Below are 14,660 nucleotides of genomic sequence, written 5' to 3'. Positions count from 1 at the left end.
TTAAAATAGAAACATGTTATAAAATGTACATATCGGGTTATCTGATAATATTTGAGGGATGAAAAAAGGGTTGAAATGAACAAAGGTCACAGATTATATAATATTGGGTTAATTAGTTCAATTTTTTTTATTATAATATTGTATTTGATTATACAAAGGTCACTTGTACAATATTGTTTTAGCCCCAAAATGAACAAAGTTCACTCATCATATAATCCCAAAATCAACTTGAGACCCAGATTAACCCAATATTTGAGGGATGAAAAGAGGGGTGAAATTAAGAATGGAGTTGGTATTTTGTTGTTTCTTTTTGTCAAAACTTTATGTGTTTTGGAATCACTCAAGGATTCTATATATGAGTGTTGTAAAGGTCGAAGACCTATGATTTTGTTTGAACTTAAAGAATATTATTGAAAGCTTAATGTCTACTATATTGTTGGTTTATCCAGGCAAATTTTTGGGTATTTTGCTGCTATATAATTCTCAGCAGATGATAGAGTGTAATACATACCTTCAGATGTTGTGTAATACTTTCTCTATAGTTTGAATCTAATACATAGTTTCTGTTGTGCAATGCTTTATCTGCAGTTAGAATGTAATACATACCATCTTTTGTTATGTAATGCTTGCTTTAAATACTGCCCCTTACATGGAGTATTTTGAAGTCATATACGAGAACTATACTTTATTCAAGTTATGATGACTTACATCTGATTTTTTGGTTTCCAGAATAACCTTGAGGACATATTTAGTATTCTTCGATTTTTAAAGGTGGAGCCATGGGGAAATTGGGGTAGGAGGCTTAATGGAAAATTAAACCTTGTGCCTGCCTAATAAATTTCTTTTTATTTTATTTTTATTATTTTAAGGTTGGATTATGAGCTTCTGGAGCTAGGTGAGCTTATAAACTATGCAAATTAATACAAGAATGGAGAAAGAAAGAATAAGTTCATTTTTAAGAGGCCATTTCTAAAGTCTAATTGAGGATGAATGTAAAATACATTAAATATAATTACTACAGAAGGTAAAATGGGGTAGGAGGCAGTTAGGATTAAACTAAGTTAAGTGTTCAAATTGTAAAATAGGAGCTAGATGGTGGAAAAGGTAACAAAAAGCTGTGAGGAAAAGTGATAGGAAGGAGGAAAAAAGATCGGAAAGATGGAGAAATATGAAAGAGAGATACCAGAAAATTAAAAAGAAGGAAAAACTGAAGAGAACTATAAGAAGAGTGATAAAAAGAGGTGGGAGTAGGATCAAGTAGAAATTGACTTTATAAGTCAAACCTATAAAAGAGAGAGAGAGATAACAATAAAAAAAACAGTTTTTTCACCAAATGTCATTGACCTTTTGCAAAATTCACCAAGTACCCTCAAGTTTTTCAAAATTCATCAAATACCACCGACGTTTATTATTATTCACACCGTGAGCTCAAAATACCCCCCGACGTTAGCAATAAAATTTAATTTACCAAATGCCCTAACTTTGTTAAATAATTCACCAAATGCCCTAAATTTGTAATATAATTACACAAAATACCTCTATATTTTGAGGACAATGCAGTCAGGAACTCAAGATTACACATCGAGGGCATGATGATTATTGCTCAGGACAACCAAGCATACATTTTTTCATTTGATACCTCCTTGTACATAATTTTGGGTTCAGGTGCAGACACAAGAGAGGAATTCACAGTTCTATGTACATATTGTACACTAATGTGTTATGCTTTTTTGTGTAGATCTTTTGTTATTTCCGCCTAGAGTGGGATAGTGATTTATCATGGTGGAGGCTGTATCATGAGATGATGAGAAACCAGTAAGAAAAGCTGAACGATGTAAGTCGCAAGCTCAATTTTCGTAAGCACATACAGTAGTGATTTTATCCCCAATTTGAAGATCTGGGTTTTATTTTTCTAATGGGTTTATGTTTAGAATCTTTAGATGTTGATTGTTTACTCATATTTTGATTTTTAATGGTAAGGAAAGTAATATTTTATAATTTTGATTTTTAATGGTAATGTTTAGAATCTTTGTAATATGATTTAGCGTTTAAGATTTTCTATTTTTTTAGACGACTATCCATTCATAATCTAGGTTCTTGAAAATACAGTCACTTTAGGGAGCCAAAGTAAGAGGAAAAGGATTGCTTCTTTGGAAGCCGTGATTATCAAATCTAGGATGTTAGTTGAAGCATGTGACATTGAAAGGGGTATTATATTTTAGTCAGATAGCTTCTAAGTGAGAAACGACCACTATTTTTATTGCTTGCTATAATTAGTGTCCAATTCAAAATTATTTGATAGTGCTTTCTTGTATTGAGTTAGTTTACAGTTTGTCTGCAATTTAGACATTGAAGGACTTTAATTTTATGAAGAGCGTGGATTTACTAAAAGCTGAAGTGCTTTCTTATTTTATCTATTGACCTTTAAGTTTTGAAAAGAGCTGAATCTGTTCACTTAGGACAATGTTCTTTATTTACATTCAACAGTTTTCATTTGATTTCAAGTTCAAGTGAAAATTTTATTATATAAAGTTAAACACTATTCTAATAGTCAATCAGTTTAGTGTAGGTTAACTTCTTAAGTACTCTCTGCTCTTTTTTCCGATCCTTTACACCTTCAACCAGCACCTCTATTCTGCATTCTGCTTACAGGATGTGATATCGAGGATCTCCATGAACTGAAGCCAACTAAAATCTGCGGGGTCCTCACTGATATATATGCATTTATGAAACCCTGAAGCTGTCCTTAGTGATTTTCTTTTTGCTAGATATTTTAGGTTCTTAAATGCTGCTAAAAACTAGAAAGTCATGTTTGATTTGTAGAAGTTGGGTCTCTTATATGAGTTCTATCTCTTTTTCCCATCATTTGCTCATTAGTTTTCATTTTAACTGGTATCTTATTTCCATCTTTCCCTCGTGACCTCTTGCTATGAATTAGTAATAGGGGAGCCAGGGAAGGCATTTTAATGATAGAGGTGGGGGAAATTTAAGTAGTTTCATCATGAGTCATTGTCTTTAATAAAAAGCTATTTAGTTAGAAAAAGAGCTCTATAAATAGAGCTAATGATAGAGAGGAGTCATGTTGAATATTGAGATGACTGATTAGTTTGTTGCTTTGGGAGAGTGCCAGTACACTTGAAAGATTGGCTAGGCTGTAATTAGCAGTAATTCAGTCATATCTAGCTTGCTCTTCACTATTAATCCTCTTATTCCCTTAATACATCATTTTAATCCATGATCATTCTTTCTTTCTTTTTATTTATTTTTCATTTTTTTAATGCCTGAATATGTTAATTCATAATGCTATTTTTATTGTTAGATGGTGTTTTATTTCTATTTTGATATAATTAATGGTCATATGGCTTTCAACTAAAATATCTGGTTTTGATTAATTGGAACTCTGGTCTGACTCTTTCAGTTTAATACTAAGTTAGCAATTGCAGCTCATTGCATCAAGCGGATCAATGACAATTATGACTTCAAATGCAACAGGTAGCTTGGGTAGAATCTAAAAGTTTAAATCTATTGAGTTTATTCTGGACCTACTGAACTCATACTGTAATGATTGGGTAGAGTGATCGATGGTGTGCTTATAAAATAACCATTATACATATAAGAAGTTTTTTGTTTGGTGCAGACCAATTCTGTTAAAATTGAGAACCTGATAGGACATGCAATGACAGGGTGCTGGAGACTGCGGCAGTTAGCGTTGCTTTCCACCACAAGGTGGTCCTGAATTTGCTGTTTATATGCATGGTTCTTAAAGAGGGAATTAATGCTGATTTAGAAAAAGCTAAGTATACAATTCTCAAAAGCCATTCAACGTACCGTCAATCCTCTTTTAAAGGTGTCGTATCTCCTTTGCTTAAATACTTTTGTTTCACTAATTATGCATTCAATAATGGCAATGCAGTTACAGAGTTCTGGAAATTAAGAAAGCTTTAAACGGCACAACTTTCTGTTGTCAATTTAATAGACTTTTTTCACCTAATTATTTGGCAGGTGAGCCTGGTGAAAATTCTTCCAGGATTTCTACAAACTGTCACAAGCAAATATTGAAGCAAGTATTGAGAGAACAACTAAAGCATGATTTATCGTAAGAGTCGGATTTTGTAGCAATGAGTCATGCTTGCTTGGCATACAATCTAGAGCAGTGTCTGATAAGAAAATATACTACCTTGGTATAGGTAATGGGTGTTTGATTAAGCAGTTCAGAAATGCAACTGGTTATTGATGTTTATTACAATAGAATAATGATGTCATATGTATATTTAACATGTTGCAAATATTGAATAATACTCCCTTAATACCTCATCATAATCCATGATCTTTCTTTCTTTTTATTTTTATTTTTTAAATGCCTGAATCTAATTCATAATGCTATTTTTATTGTTAGTTGATGTTTTATTTCTCTTTTGATATTATTAATGATCTTATGGTTTCTGTTTTAGTTTAATACTTTAATGAGGCTAAGTTAATCCTTAAGTAATTTTTTTGGCCTATATTTGTTCACAATTTTCATTAATTAAAGTTTAGTTTAACCTCATTAAAAAGAACAGTTTCCATTCTGAAATTAGTTTGCTATACTTTTAAAATCCCTTAAAAACAAGGGAACATAAAGAATGATAAAGGAAGGAGTTTATGAGAGGAGTGAGTGTGACCTATAATTTTCAAAGAAAGAGCAGGCAAACAAGGCTAAGGGAAGGGAGGAAGAGAGGATTTAGGACAACAAAGGAAGGAAAGATGAGTAACACTTCAAGAGACCATTTATAGTGTTTAATCGTAGAAGAGACACAACGGCTACAAAGAAGAAAAATAAGAGAAATTAGGAATGAAAATAAATTAAGATGAAAAACAATGAGGGGGTTTAAGGAAGGAGAAAGATATGAAGAACCCTTATCCCTTAAATTATAAGGCTATTTTTAGAATTTTAGGGCATGTTCTCATTGACTGAACTCATCTGAGCTAGAGAACAGGCCCTTATTAAGGAAGAGATAAACATAACTTTTTTAAAAGATTCTAAATCCTAAAAAACCGTATAAGTTAAGTGTAAAAATGTAAAGGGAGAGGATAGTAAAGAGGTTGAACACAAGTAAAGATTGACTTTATAAATTTTGCTAAATCATAAGTTAGGGAAGGAGGGAGAGATGGAAGGAAGGAGAAAGAGAGTGAGATAGAGATGGTTACTTAATTGCCTATTTTATGTGCTCAATTAACAACATTGATGTGATACTTTGTATAGAAAGTCAAAATGATTAATAACACATTTAGAACAAAAAAAATTCAAGTAAAAAGTGATTTGAATAACCATACATACATATAGCGAGAGAGAGAGACTTATGTGATTTATTTTAATTCATTTGAAGCAAAACTCTTAAATTCGATTCTAATTCATAATAATTATTTTAATTCGTTTAAAGCAAATTCTTAAATTCGATTCTAATTTATAATATAACTATTTTTGGCACCAAAACGTTTAACACCCCATTAAATTTCGAATAAACAATGACTTCCAACACCTTTGAAACCATGAGTAATTACTTATTTAATGTGCTAATCAACAACACACATATATTACATTAATTCATTAGCAAAACAATCTATTCCATCAAATTTCATATTTGTACAACGGTAATAAATATACCTGACTCTGTTACCAAAACAAATTTATAATAATCTACACATACATCAACGACTAATTCATATTAATCACTGAGTATAGATCACCAAATTGAGGGATCGCTCGCGTACCGAGTAATTCACCATATAAGGGGATTGAGCGCTCTCATCTTTTCCCTCCGTAACATTACTTATTTGTTTACTTATAACAAGTTATGTGTATTACTTCCCATCATTACTTAATTTGGTTTAATACACTCTAAAATGCTACATGTTATGCAAAATCCGTATAATTTAAACACAATTATTTGACATTACATTATAAATTGCTCCAATTTTAGTTGAAGCATTAGTTTTGTGCACTTATTTATTAACTATAGCTAAAGTGATCATTATACATTGACCAATCAAAGCAAAAGAAAATCAACAATCAAAATGCGACAATTACATTAACACATAAATAACGACTAATTACACACTAATCACCGAGGCGAAATCACCAAATTGGGGGACCGCGCGCGTAGCGCGCGGGCCAACAACTAGTAAACTTAAAAATATATACACATAGTACAGTACAATACAGTTCACTCTCATGAATCATGATCCAAACCTAATTTACCAATATATCACCCACAAAGGCAACAATAAGGATGAACTACCAAGCAAGGCCGCACCCACTCATTACAAGCTGTCTTACCCGTCAATATTAACCTCAACTTTCATAATCGAACCTTATGAGCCGAAGAGAAATGCTTGGAAGCAGCTATCATAGTACCCTCAGGGTCTAACACGGGTGATGGCCAATCCGATCCCTTAGAAACCTTGGTTACATCATATTTGTTGCTGCTATCATAATTATCAACATGAAAACAACTTGTAACAAATGATTTCATGGTCGTTGTGAACGTAAAGTTTCTTCCCGTTGCCTTATTATCGTCTTTCATTTCCTTTAATGTCAAAGAGCTAACAAATAGAATAGAATATGGCTTTTCAAATAGTAACAATGTGAATATTGTTGCTCTTATAATTAGTAGGAAGTTGGTAACGAGAAAATGTACTTAAACTTTGATAATTTGATGTTTATATACTAAAATTTCAGGGGTTTTTTAGCTTGGAAACCAAGCTAAAAAAGTCTCAAGGAAATTCAATCGTCAACAAGATGAAGCATCTAGGAAGTGAGTCCCAATTGATCGATCGATCAAATTTATATTATGCTATTAAGCCTGGCCTATTATTGCTAAACATGTACACTTTTTACTTTGTTGAAAATTCTACTAAGGTCTTGGTCAATATTTATTTTTACTAACACATGATTAGATTAAGCTAATCTATCACATCAATCATCATTTTGTTAATTGTGTTTGTTTGATTAGTTGAGTATTTGTTAGTTGTTTGACTGATTAAAAATTTGGCCTTTCGTAGCATTGTTTAGCTAGAAGAATAGAATTCATTCTGTTGTAATTTTATATATAGATATTATTTCGTTACAAAAATGTTACAATCTAAAGTTAGTAAAGTTACCTTGAATTTTCCAATGTAAAAATTTATAATACCCTATATTAAAATTTCAAATTTCCACAGATATTCTCTTAATGACATTCTCCAACTCAAATACTCAATGTAAATGAACATGGATTTGGCTTGCTCAATAAATATACAAGTTAATAAGACTGAAATACATAATTTGTATATCAGATTTAAAGGGAAAAGCGCTATTTGAATAGTGTTTTTACCCTAAAACCGACTGACGGCGGTTTTCCTTTTAAATTGAAGGTTGATATACAATGTATGTCCTTATAATTGAAGGAAGTAGGCCAACATGATACATGAGCACTCTATTAGCTAACCAACACCAATATTACAAACTCGGATAGTCGTGTTAAAGCTTGATCCATTACTAATTTACTACCTCTATTAATTACCGAGGACTTAAGTTATAAGTCATTGTTGGATAATTGATTATTTGTAGTTCCTACATTAGAAACATATGTTTGTTTAGTTGATTAATTCAAATAGTAGATCTTGGAATAGCTCGAGTTAATTAGTTATTAATCGTTTTATATATATAACCGGCATGTACTATGTATATGAATTGGATTGAATGCAAATTTATTTTTCTATACTCCTTTTCATCTGTATTTATACATGGTCTCACTCCATATAATCTTAGCCTTTACAAGAGGATATAACAATATAAAAACGAATAGCAAAATTTAACAAGAAGATTCATCATTAATCACCTAAATCATCACTATGTTTTGCAATAACCATATATATAAAAGATCTAAATCAAAATACACATACATTATGATGTCAAATATTTGGCAAGTTTGATCCTTTTTAAAAAGGAAATAATAATACAACAACCCAATGCTAAAATAATCACATTTATATTAAATTTGTCCCATCAAATGAAGATCATATTACATGAACCTTCAAATATAAAAAACTTACAAGTCATAAGGTTGCTTGCCAGTAAACTTAACCTCAATAGGGCTAACATTCTTACCAATTGACCTCATGTTTTGACCAACACCTTGTCTACCAGGGTTAACCTTTTCAGGGTAAACACCATCTTTTGGGTGCAAATATTGAACCTCTCCATTTGGAAATACCCTGTAAAATTGGTACTTAATCTTGTACTTTGATCTTAGCCTTGTTCCAAGTGCTAAACATTGCTCTTTACGTGCCAATTTCAGCAAGTTTGGTCCTTCCCTCATTATTGCTGCACCTCCTGTTGGCATTTCGAAGATTTGCTCCTTTGGTGATTCCCATGTGATCACGTAAAACTCCTCTACTTGCGCCTTCCTCAATAACCCACCTGCACGTTAAATCACAATAACTAGTGAGTGTCCCGAATGATGCATCACAACATCAAGTTGTTACGTTACGTGTCTTAATGTTGACACAAGTGACAACAAAGTCACCCGCTTCAAAATCATAACTAGTGAGTATCCTGGACGATCATCAAGTTGTTATGTTACATGCCATAACATTGACACTAGTAACCTAATACTCGTGACAAAGTCACCCACATCATTTTTTTTTTAAATTTAATACTAGTGAGTGTCCCGAACGATACACAAGTTGTTATAACACAAATTCTAATAAATTAACATTTCTAATACGATCAGATATTATATTCTTAATAATACCTGTGCTACCGGCGAAGATTGGAGAAGGGGTGTTAGGGTCTAACTCCGGAGGAGTGAAACCTTTGGGTGCCTCAGCTGCGGTCTCGGTAGTCTCGGCTGCTTTGCCTTCAGCAGCGGCTGCCCTGATGGAGAGGCGGGAGGCGGGTTTTGATGCGAAAGAGAGAGCGGAGGGTTGTTTGAAAGAGGAGGTGAGGCGGGGATCGATGGTTTTAGCGGAGGAAAGGGAGGAAGGGGAGAAGAGTGTGGCTTGGGTTGCCATTGCCATATTGTTTAATTTTGTTTGTTTGGATTGGTGGATGTGGAGGGAGTGTGGAGAAAGAAGAAGGGATATGAATAAGTGTAGGAGTATTGATGGATGTTAGAGGGTTGAGTTTTAGATAAGGGTACTTGTGTTAGACCAATTAGATGGCTTGTTTTTATTGATTTTTGATACTGAGGGCCCGACTGCCTTAGCTTACTTACAACCACAATTGCAATTTTGTTTTTTTTTTTTTTTTTTATTTTACTGTTTTTCATCTAGATTTTCCCAAGTATCTCTCACCATGTCAAATACTTGTGTGAGTTGTGTCAATGCCTCAGTACATTTTTTTATTCTGTACTTTGACATATGTCAATGCCTGATACTAACCTTTAGTGTCTTTTAATCAAGTAATTAGTTTATAACATTATAAAATTTATATTGTATTTGTCAAAATTACAAAGTATATATATTAAGAAAGAATAATATAATGATACCTAACATAACTTTATTATCCATTATGTATAATTAGAGAGGCGACAAAAATTGGGTTGGATTGAGCCTTAATATCATATTTCATGCCCAAATCCACAATTTGTTGGATTAAAGCAGACTTTTGGGCTAAGTATGGGTTTTAACTAAAAAGGTGGTTTTTGGTTTGCCCAAACCAAATGATGGTCAAAGCAAAGTGTGAAAAATGTTGAAAATCAAAATAAAACAAATAAAAAAGGAGGAACCGAGGAAGTAATATTTCTGCTTAAGAAAGTTCATCTGAGAAAAAGAGATAATGTAAAATTGCAAGTGTAAAAAAAATATGGATGAAGTAATAGAGAGACTGAGAGAGTGGAAAGCTATAGCTGGTTTTGTTAAAAATAGAATAGTAAAAAAATAAATAATATGAGCTTAAACCCTTAAACATTTGGGGAGATATATTACTTATACGAAGTTTATTAGTTGCCTAAAGGTTTTTTGACAATATAGTCTTCAAGAAAAAAGAAACTTGATGTTGAGTTGGAACTCGAAGAGAAAAAAAAAAACCCAAATCATTTTGGAAAATGAGTATATAGTCTGCATAATGTTTCTATACATATCTTGTCAAACTAGGAGTATAGGACAACAAAAAATGACCTTATTTTAAGTTTTTAACCTATAAAAATGACAATGCTACTATCTCTAATCATTAGTAGTTTGAGTGTAGTTGCCTTTGCTATTGTAAAAAAAACCTAAAAAAAACTAAAAAAAATGACAATGCAAAGTATAATTCAACTAACTAGTGATGATGAAGATTAAAGAGTAAATCATGCTTATGTAAAACAATCGCAGTTTTTATCTAATCTTTCTTTGCCTTTGGTTCTCTATTAACCAATGTGTAGATGTTTGGTCTAACCAGCAATAATGGTCAACGCCACAAGCATCGTCTTTCCTGATAAGCCAGTAAGAAACAATGACTTAAAATAGCAAACGAAAAGGGAGAGAGTAGCTCTTCCTTTTAGATATTGCATAAGAAAGACCATGGATGATGTACAGAGAAAAATTTAACTGAGGTTGAAATTGAATAACACAAAAATAAAAAGGGCTCAATTCCAGAAACGATTGTAACCTCGAATGCCTTGCGTATCATATTCTAGTGTTTCAAGAACAAAAAAGCTGCCACTAATCTAAGTAAACACAAAATTATCTAACAAAGGTAACCTGGATCAAATGTGGAGGAAGGATTTACTATCCATCGCACTGTACTCTAAAGCAGCATGATCATAATCTCATAACAGTCCGTTAATTACGTTGCAGCCAGTTCAAAGTCCAGTCAATTGTAGAGAAGTTTGTTCTGTCACTATCATCCGCTCTTAAGCTGGATGATCACAGTTTTGACATTGAGGTAATCTAGGCTGATCCCATTACATGCCTGATTGCCTGAACAATAATGATGTCAGAATGTTTGATGTTTACAATAGTCGTAGAGGCTGAATGGTAAAAGGCACATCAATTATTTAAGACTTCTCAAAGTAAACACCTTGGTGAAGAGCAATATCAATGAAAAAATGAAACCAAAATTGTACTAGGGAGAAAGAGAAAAGCAGGAAACTCCAATGGAATTAGGAATATTTCTAGCAAATACAAGAATTAAATTTCAATGCAACCACAAGGTATCATAAAATATATACCTAGTACAAGAACTTCTATATGTGCCACACTGGCACAAAGTTTTAGTCAATTTTGTATTAGTGCACAAATAATCATAATATTCATAAAATGTTGGTAATTTCAGAACCTATCAGAAGAGTTGAGAGTTTACCCCTATGAAAAAGAAACACCTCCATCCCCCGCCTTTGTTTCAATGCAGCTCCTCCCTCCACCTCCTAATGCATCTCCAGGGGCCCTCCTCCTATGGCATTGAACCAATTATGTAGGAAAAAAAAAAGGTGTCCGAAAATATAATAGAGGATACTACAACCTATAGCACAATTGACAACAAATACTTCAACAGAGCCATACTTATTTCAAAACATCTTTCAATATATGGAAATATGGGAGAATGAAATTTGACTTCATTTGTTTTAAGTCCAACGGATCCATGATAAAAAGAACAAGAAACATCATACTCATGTGCAAATGTTAAACAGCATACCACCATACCTATCATAAAATATACTCAATTCTGATCTGAACTCTCCGCATCTTGCAACAATTGGCTCTTTTTGGGCTTTTGGTACCAGAAATACATCATTAGAAAAACCCTTAAAAGCCCTCCATTTGCAAAATGAGGAATAAACATTCTGCCCCAGTATGGGTAGTATGGCCCAGGCAACTTAAGAAGAACAAGAAGAATAGCAATTGCAATCATATGCCAAGGAACGTCAGCATCCTGTTGATCCAAAACTGAAATGATTAGAGACAAATGTATAAATCATATTATGCATGCTCAAATCTTAACGAAAGATGTCTTTATAAATGACCTTGGTAAGAGGAGATAGTTCTTGTGCTGTCTCTTTCAAGATCCCAGCAACAGCAAACCCAAGAACCAATGGAATAGGAACAAGAAACAGTTTCCTTTCATGTGCACAGTAAGACATCTCACTGAGGGAGGTAACAGCCAGCACAGGAGCACTTAAGTATTTGACGACAGCAATTGCAACATCAAGAATAAGTTGAATAAAACTATCTAGTACTCTATTCCAAGGGAAGTTCTTGATTGGTTTGGGAAGGCCATTCCAAACTTCTTTGGCCTTGTCCATCATCTGGTCCAAGTTTAATTTCCCCTGATCACCAGAGGAATGTCCATCTGCCATGCCTACATAGCATGAGAAGCTTGGCTTTGTATTCTGAACTACAAGACCTGCTTTATAAGTAATAAAGCTGCCTTTTCCATTTAAAGAATCAGGTCGGAAGAAAGGCTGGCACCCACTTGATCGATGTGAAATACCCTGAAAAAGGCAATGACCTTTCACTTAATTTTGAAGAAAACGAACTATGCTGAAGAGCTAAAAAAAAAAAAAAAAAACAAGGGTTGCACATTACCATTTTTTTTTTTCTTTAAAAATAAGGTTAAAGATCTTCCCCACCATGTGATACAAAAAAATTCCTTGAACAGATTGTTCCAAAGGAAATCAAGTAAACAACATATATAGCTGAACCAAACAGGTGCTCAAAGGATTTCTATATCCCTATCGATAAAAGATTACCTAAATCCAGATTTCAGGCACTAAGGACATACAATAGCCAATGAAATAAGGATTTAAAACTCCAAAACATCAACAAAATTAGTTTAACATTTTGCATATCGGACAGTAATATTGTGAAATTTCTAAATGATAATGTCGTGCAACTTCTTTAGTTTTAGTGACACCATTAAACAACAATATTACTATAACATTACTAATCAAACCATTTAATAGATCAGAAAACCAAAGTGTCCATAACACAGTATAGAAAATCTCAATAATTCTTCACGTTGCACCTTAAAGCTCAGGAAAAAAATTATTGTTTGTTCAACAAAACAGAAAGCTTAAAAGAAGGAAGGAAAGAAATACACATTTTTCCTTTTGCAACATGGAAACAGAGTTACCAGCTATTATACTCCATGTTAATAACATTTTCAAAACTTGCACATATCATGATCGCAATCAGTCAACGGCTATTCTTGAAACTGTTAAGTAATACACCAAAACAAGATACTTGGAGGTAGAATAACTAGTTCCCTTCTTTGGGGGGAGGAAGAACATACAAGGTAAAGAAATACAAGATGCTTACTTGCTGATTATAATATGGGTGGAGGAGGGGTGAGGAGCAGGACACCGCCATAGCTGGTGACATCGCTGCTTACTCTGTCTCTAAGCTTCAAAAAATTGTCACAAAATACACTTAAAATGACATACAATACCAGAAGATATATTTTTTAAAATCGAGAAAATCAAATCAAACTATCAAGACAGAAAATAAAACCAGGCAGACAACAGTAAACCATGTTGGGTTCAAGCTTATAAGAATCCATGTTCATGTAATCATGTGTACAAACAACTCAAACACATTAAAATACCAAAATGTCCTTCATAAACATAACAACAATCAATTCCGCCTTCTCGATTCCATTGCTAGTTGCCCTGTAGCACCGGAAAATACTTGCATTGGGCTTCCAATAGGGTTAACTAGCATCATTAAGGTAATGAAATTCGAACGGAACATAAGTCCCTTCTAAAGGGTCGGTTGTTCAACTTCATCAACTAATTAGGTCCTGAACTTCAAGTCCCTTCTAAAAGGTCCATTATCGAAGTGAACGGAACGTAAATCTGAACCAGTATCGAGTAGACTGCTCCTGCCGGTCCTACTGTCATTTTTCCAAAATCAAGTTTAATTTGCAGTTCATTATTGTGCTCCTACCCTCATTTTGCTACTACACACTCATAATTCTGAAATTCTACTGATTATAGTCATATTTCATTGCTTATGGGAAAAAATTTCCATGAGTTCACCTAATTAATGCTTTATTTTGACCTAAATTGCAAACATCAAAATTCTTCTCGCTTATGAATATCAACTTAAATTACACACAGAAAAATTCTAGCAACAAATCATCTTGTTAAATTATTCATAAATTCAGTAATTCCAACCAATAGTTCAATAATCCAGCTTAGAAGAACTCTTAATTGGAGTATTGATGATTAAAAAGGTAACAATAGTGTGAAAATAAACCCTAGATTGTAAAAATTGATAATAAATGATTAAGAAGAAACTTTGTTACCTCTCAGAAGCTGCTTCAATGGAGGAGAGAAAGCTCAGAAGCCGTTTTAATGGAGAACTCAGAGTACGCTTCAATGGAGGAGGAAGAGGTGCTGCGTAAAAATAAAAGTTTAAAGAGAAAGGAATAAATTAGGAAAACATAATAGGAAGATAAATGACACGTAATAAATAGGAGTATTTATTTTGGGTGTTTAATTATTGTTTGTTTATGTTTATGTTTATTTATTTTGGGTGTTTGTGTTATTTTGAGTATGTAAGCGGGGTGAAAATAGTAAATTCATCTCCTCCATTAGTTCCCGTTCTTCCTCTGTTCTCTCACCTTTATCATTAGAATTCAAAAACTTTTAATGGAGAAATCGAAGTTCAAGAGCGTCTTCAATTGACGAGGAAGACAAACCCTACCTTTTAGGATT

At 33.1% G+C, this 14,660-nt stretch overlaps 2 protein-coding genes across 4 annotated transcripts; both read right to left on the bottom strand.

Moving 5' to 3' along the window:
* Positions 1 to 7,875: 7,875 nt before the first annotated feature.
* On the bottom strand, positions 7,876 to 9,099 carry LOC145600883 (photosystem I reaction center subunit II, chloroplastic). Its single transcript, XM_081656741.1, has 2 exons — positions 8,775 to 9,099; positions 7,876 to 8,440 (listed from the first exon to the last, which is right to left on the bottom strand). The coding sequence occupies exons 1-2, from the start codon at positions 9,037 to 9,039 to the stop codon at positions 8,070 to 8,072; spliced, it is 636 nt and encodes a 211-aa protein (XP_081512867.1). The 5' UTR covers positions 9,040 to 9,099; the 3' UTR covers positions 7,876 to 8,069.
* Positions 9,100 to 10,534: 1,435 nt separating this feature from the next.
* LOC145600140 (uncharacterized) lies at positions 10,535 to 14,397 on the bottom strand. Of its 3 annotated transcripts, none has more exons than XM_081656037.1 (6): positions 14,249 to 14,397; positions 13,261 to 13,340; positions 11,967 to 12,434; positions 11,647 to 11,875; positions 11,306 to 11,395; positions 10,535 to 10,923 (listed from the first exon to the last, which is right to left on the bottom strand). In XM_081656037.1, exons 2-4 carry the CDS (start codon positions 13,321 to 13,323, stop codon positions 11,663 to 11,665), a joined length of 744 nt encoding a protein of 247 aa, XP_081512163.1. In that variant the 5' UTR covers positions 13,324 to 13,340; positions 14,249 to 14,397; the 3' UTR covers positions 10,535 to 10,923; positions 11,306 to 11,395; positions 11,647 to 11,662. The 3 variants fall into 3 exon arrangements, with proteins under 3 accessions (XP_081512163.1, XP_081512164.1, XP_081512162.1); XM_081656038.1 differs by having other exon boundaries at positions 11,639 to 11,875; positions 13,261 to 13,345; positions 14,249 to 14,394; XM_081656036.1 differs by having other exon boundaries at positions 13,261 to 13,345; positions 14,249 to 14,393.
* Between the last annotated feature and the right edge of the window lie 263 nt (positions 14,398 to 14,660).

This window comes from Chenopodium album, chromosome 21 (genome assembly GCF_948465745.1).
Source record: "Chenopodium album chromosome 21, dcCheAlbu1.1, whole genome shotgun sequence".
Lineage (NCBI taxonomy): Eukaryota > Viridiplantae > Streptophyta > Magnoliopsida > Caryophyllales > Amaranthaceae > Chenopodium > Chenopodium album.
Note: the sequence above shows the minus strand (reverse complement) of the source record. Positions and strands in the feature narration are given on the sequence as shown.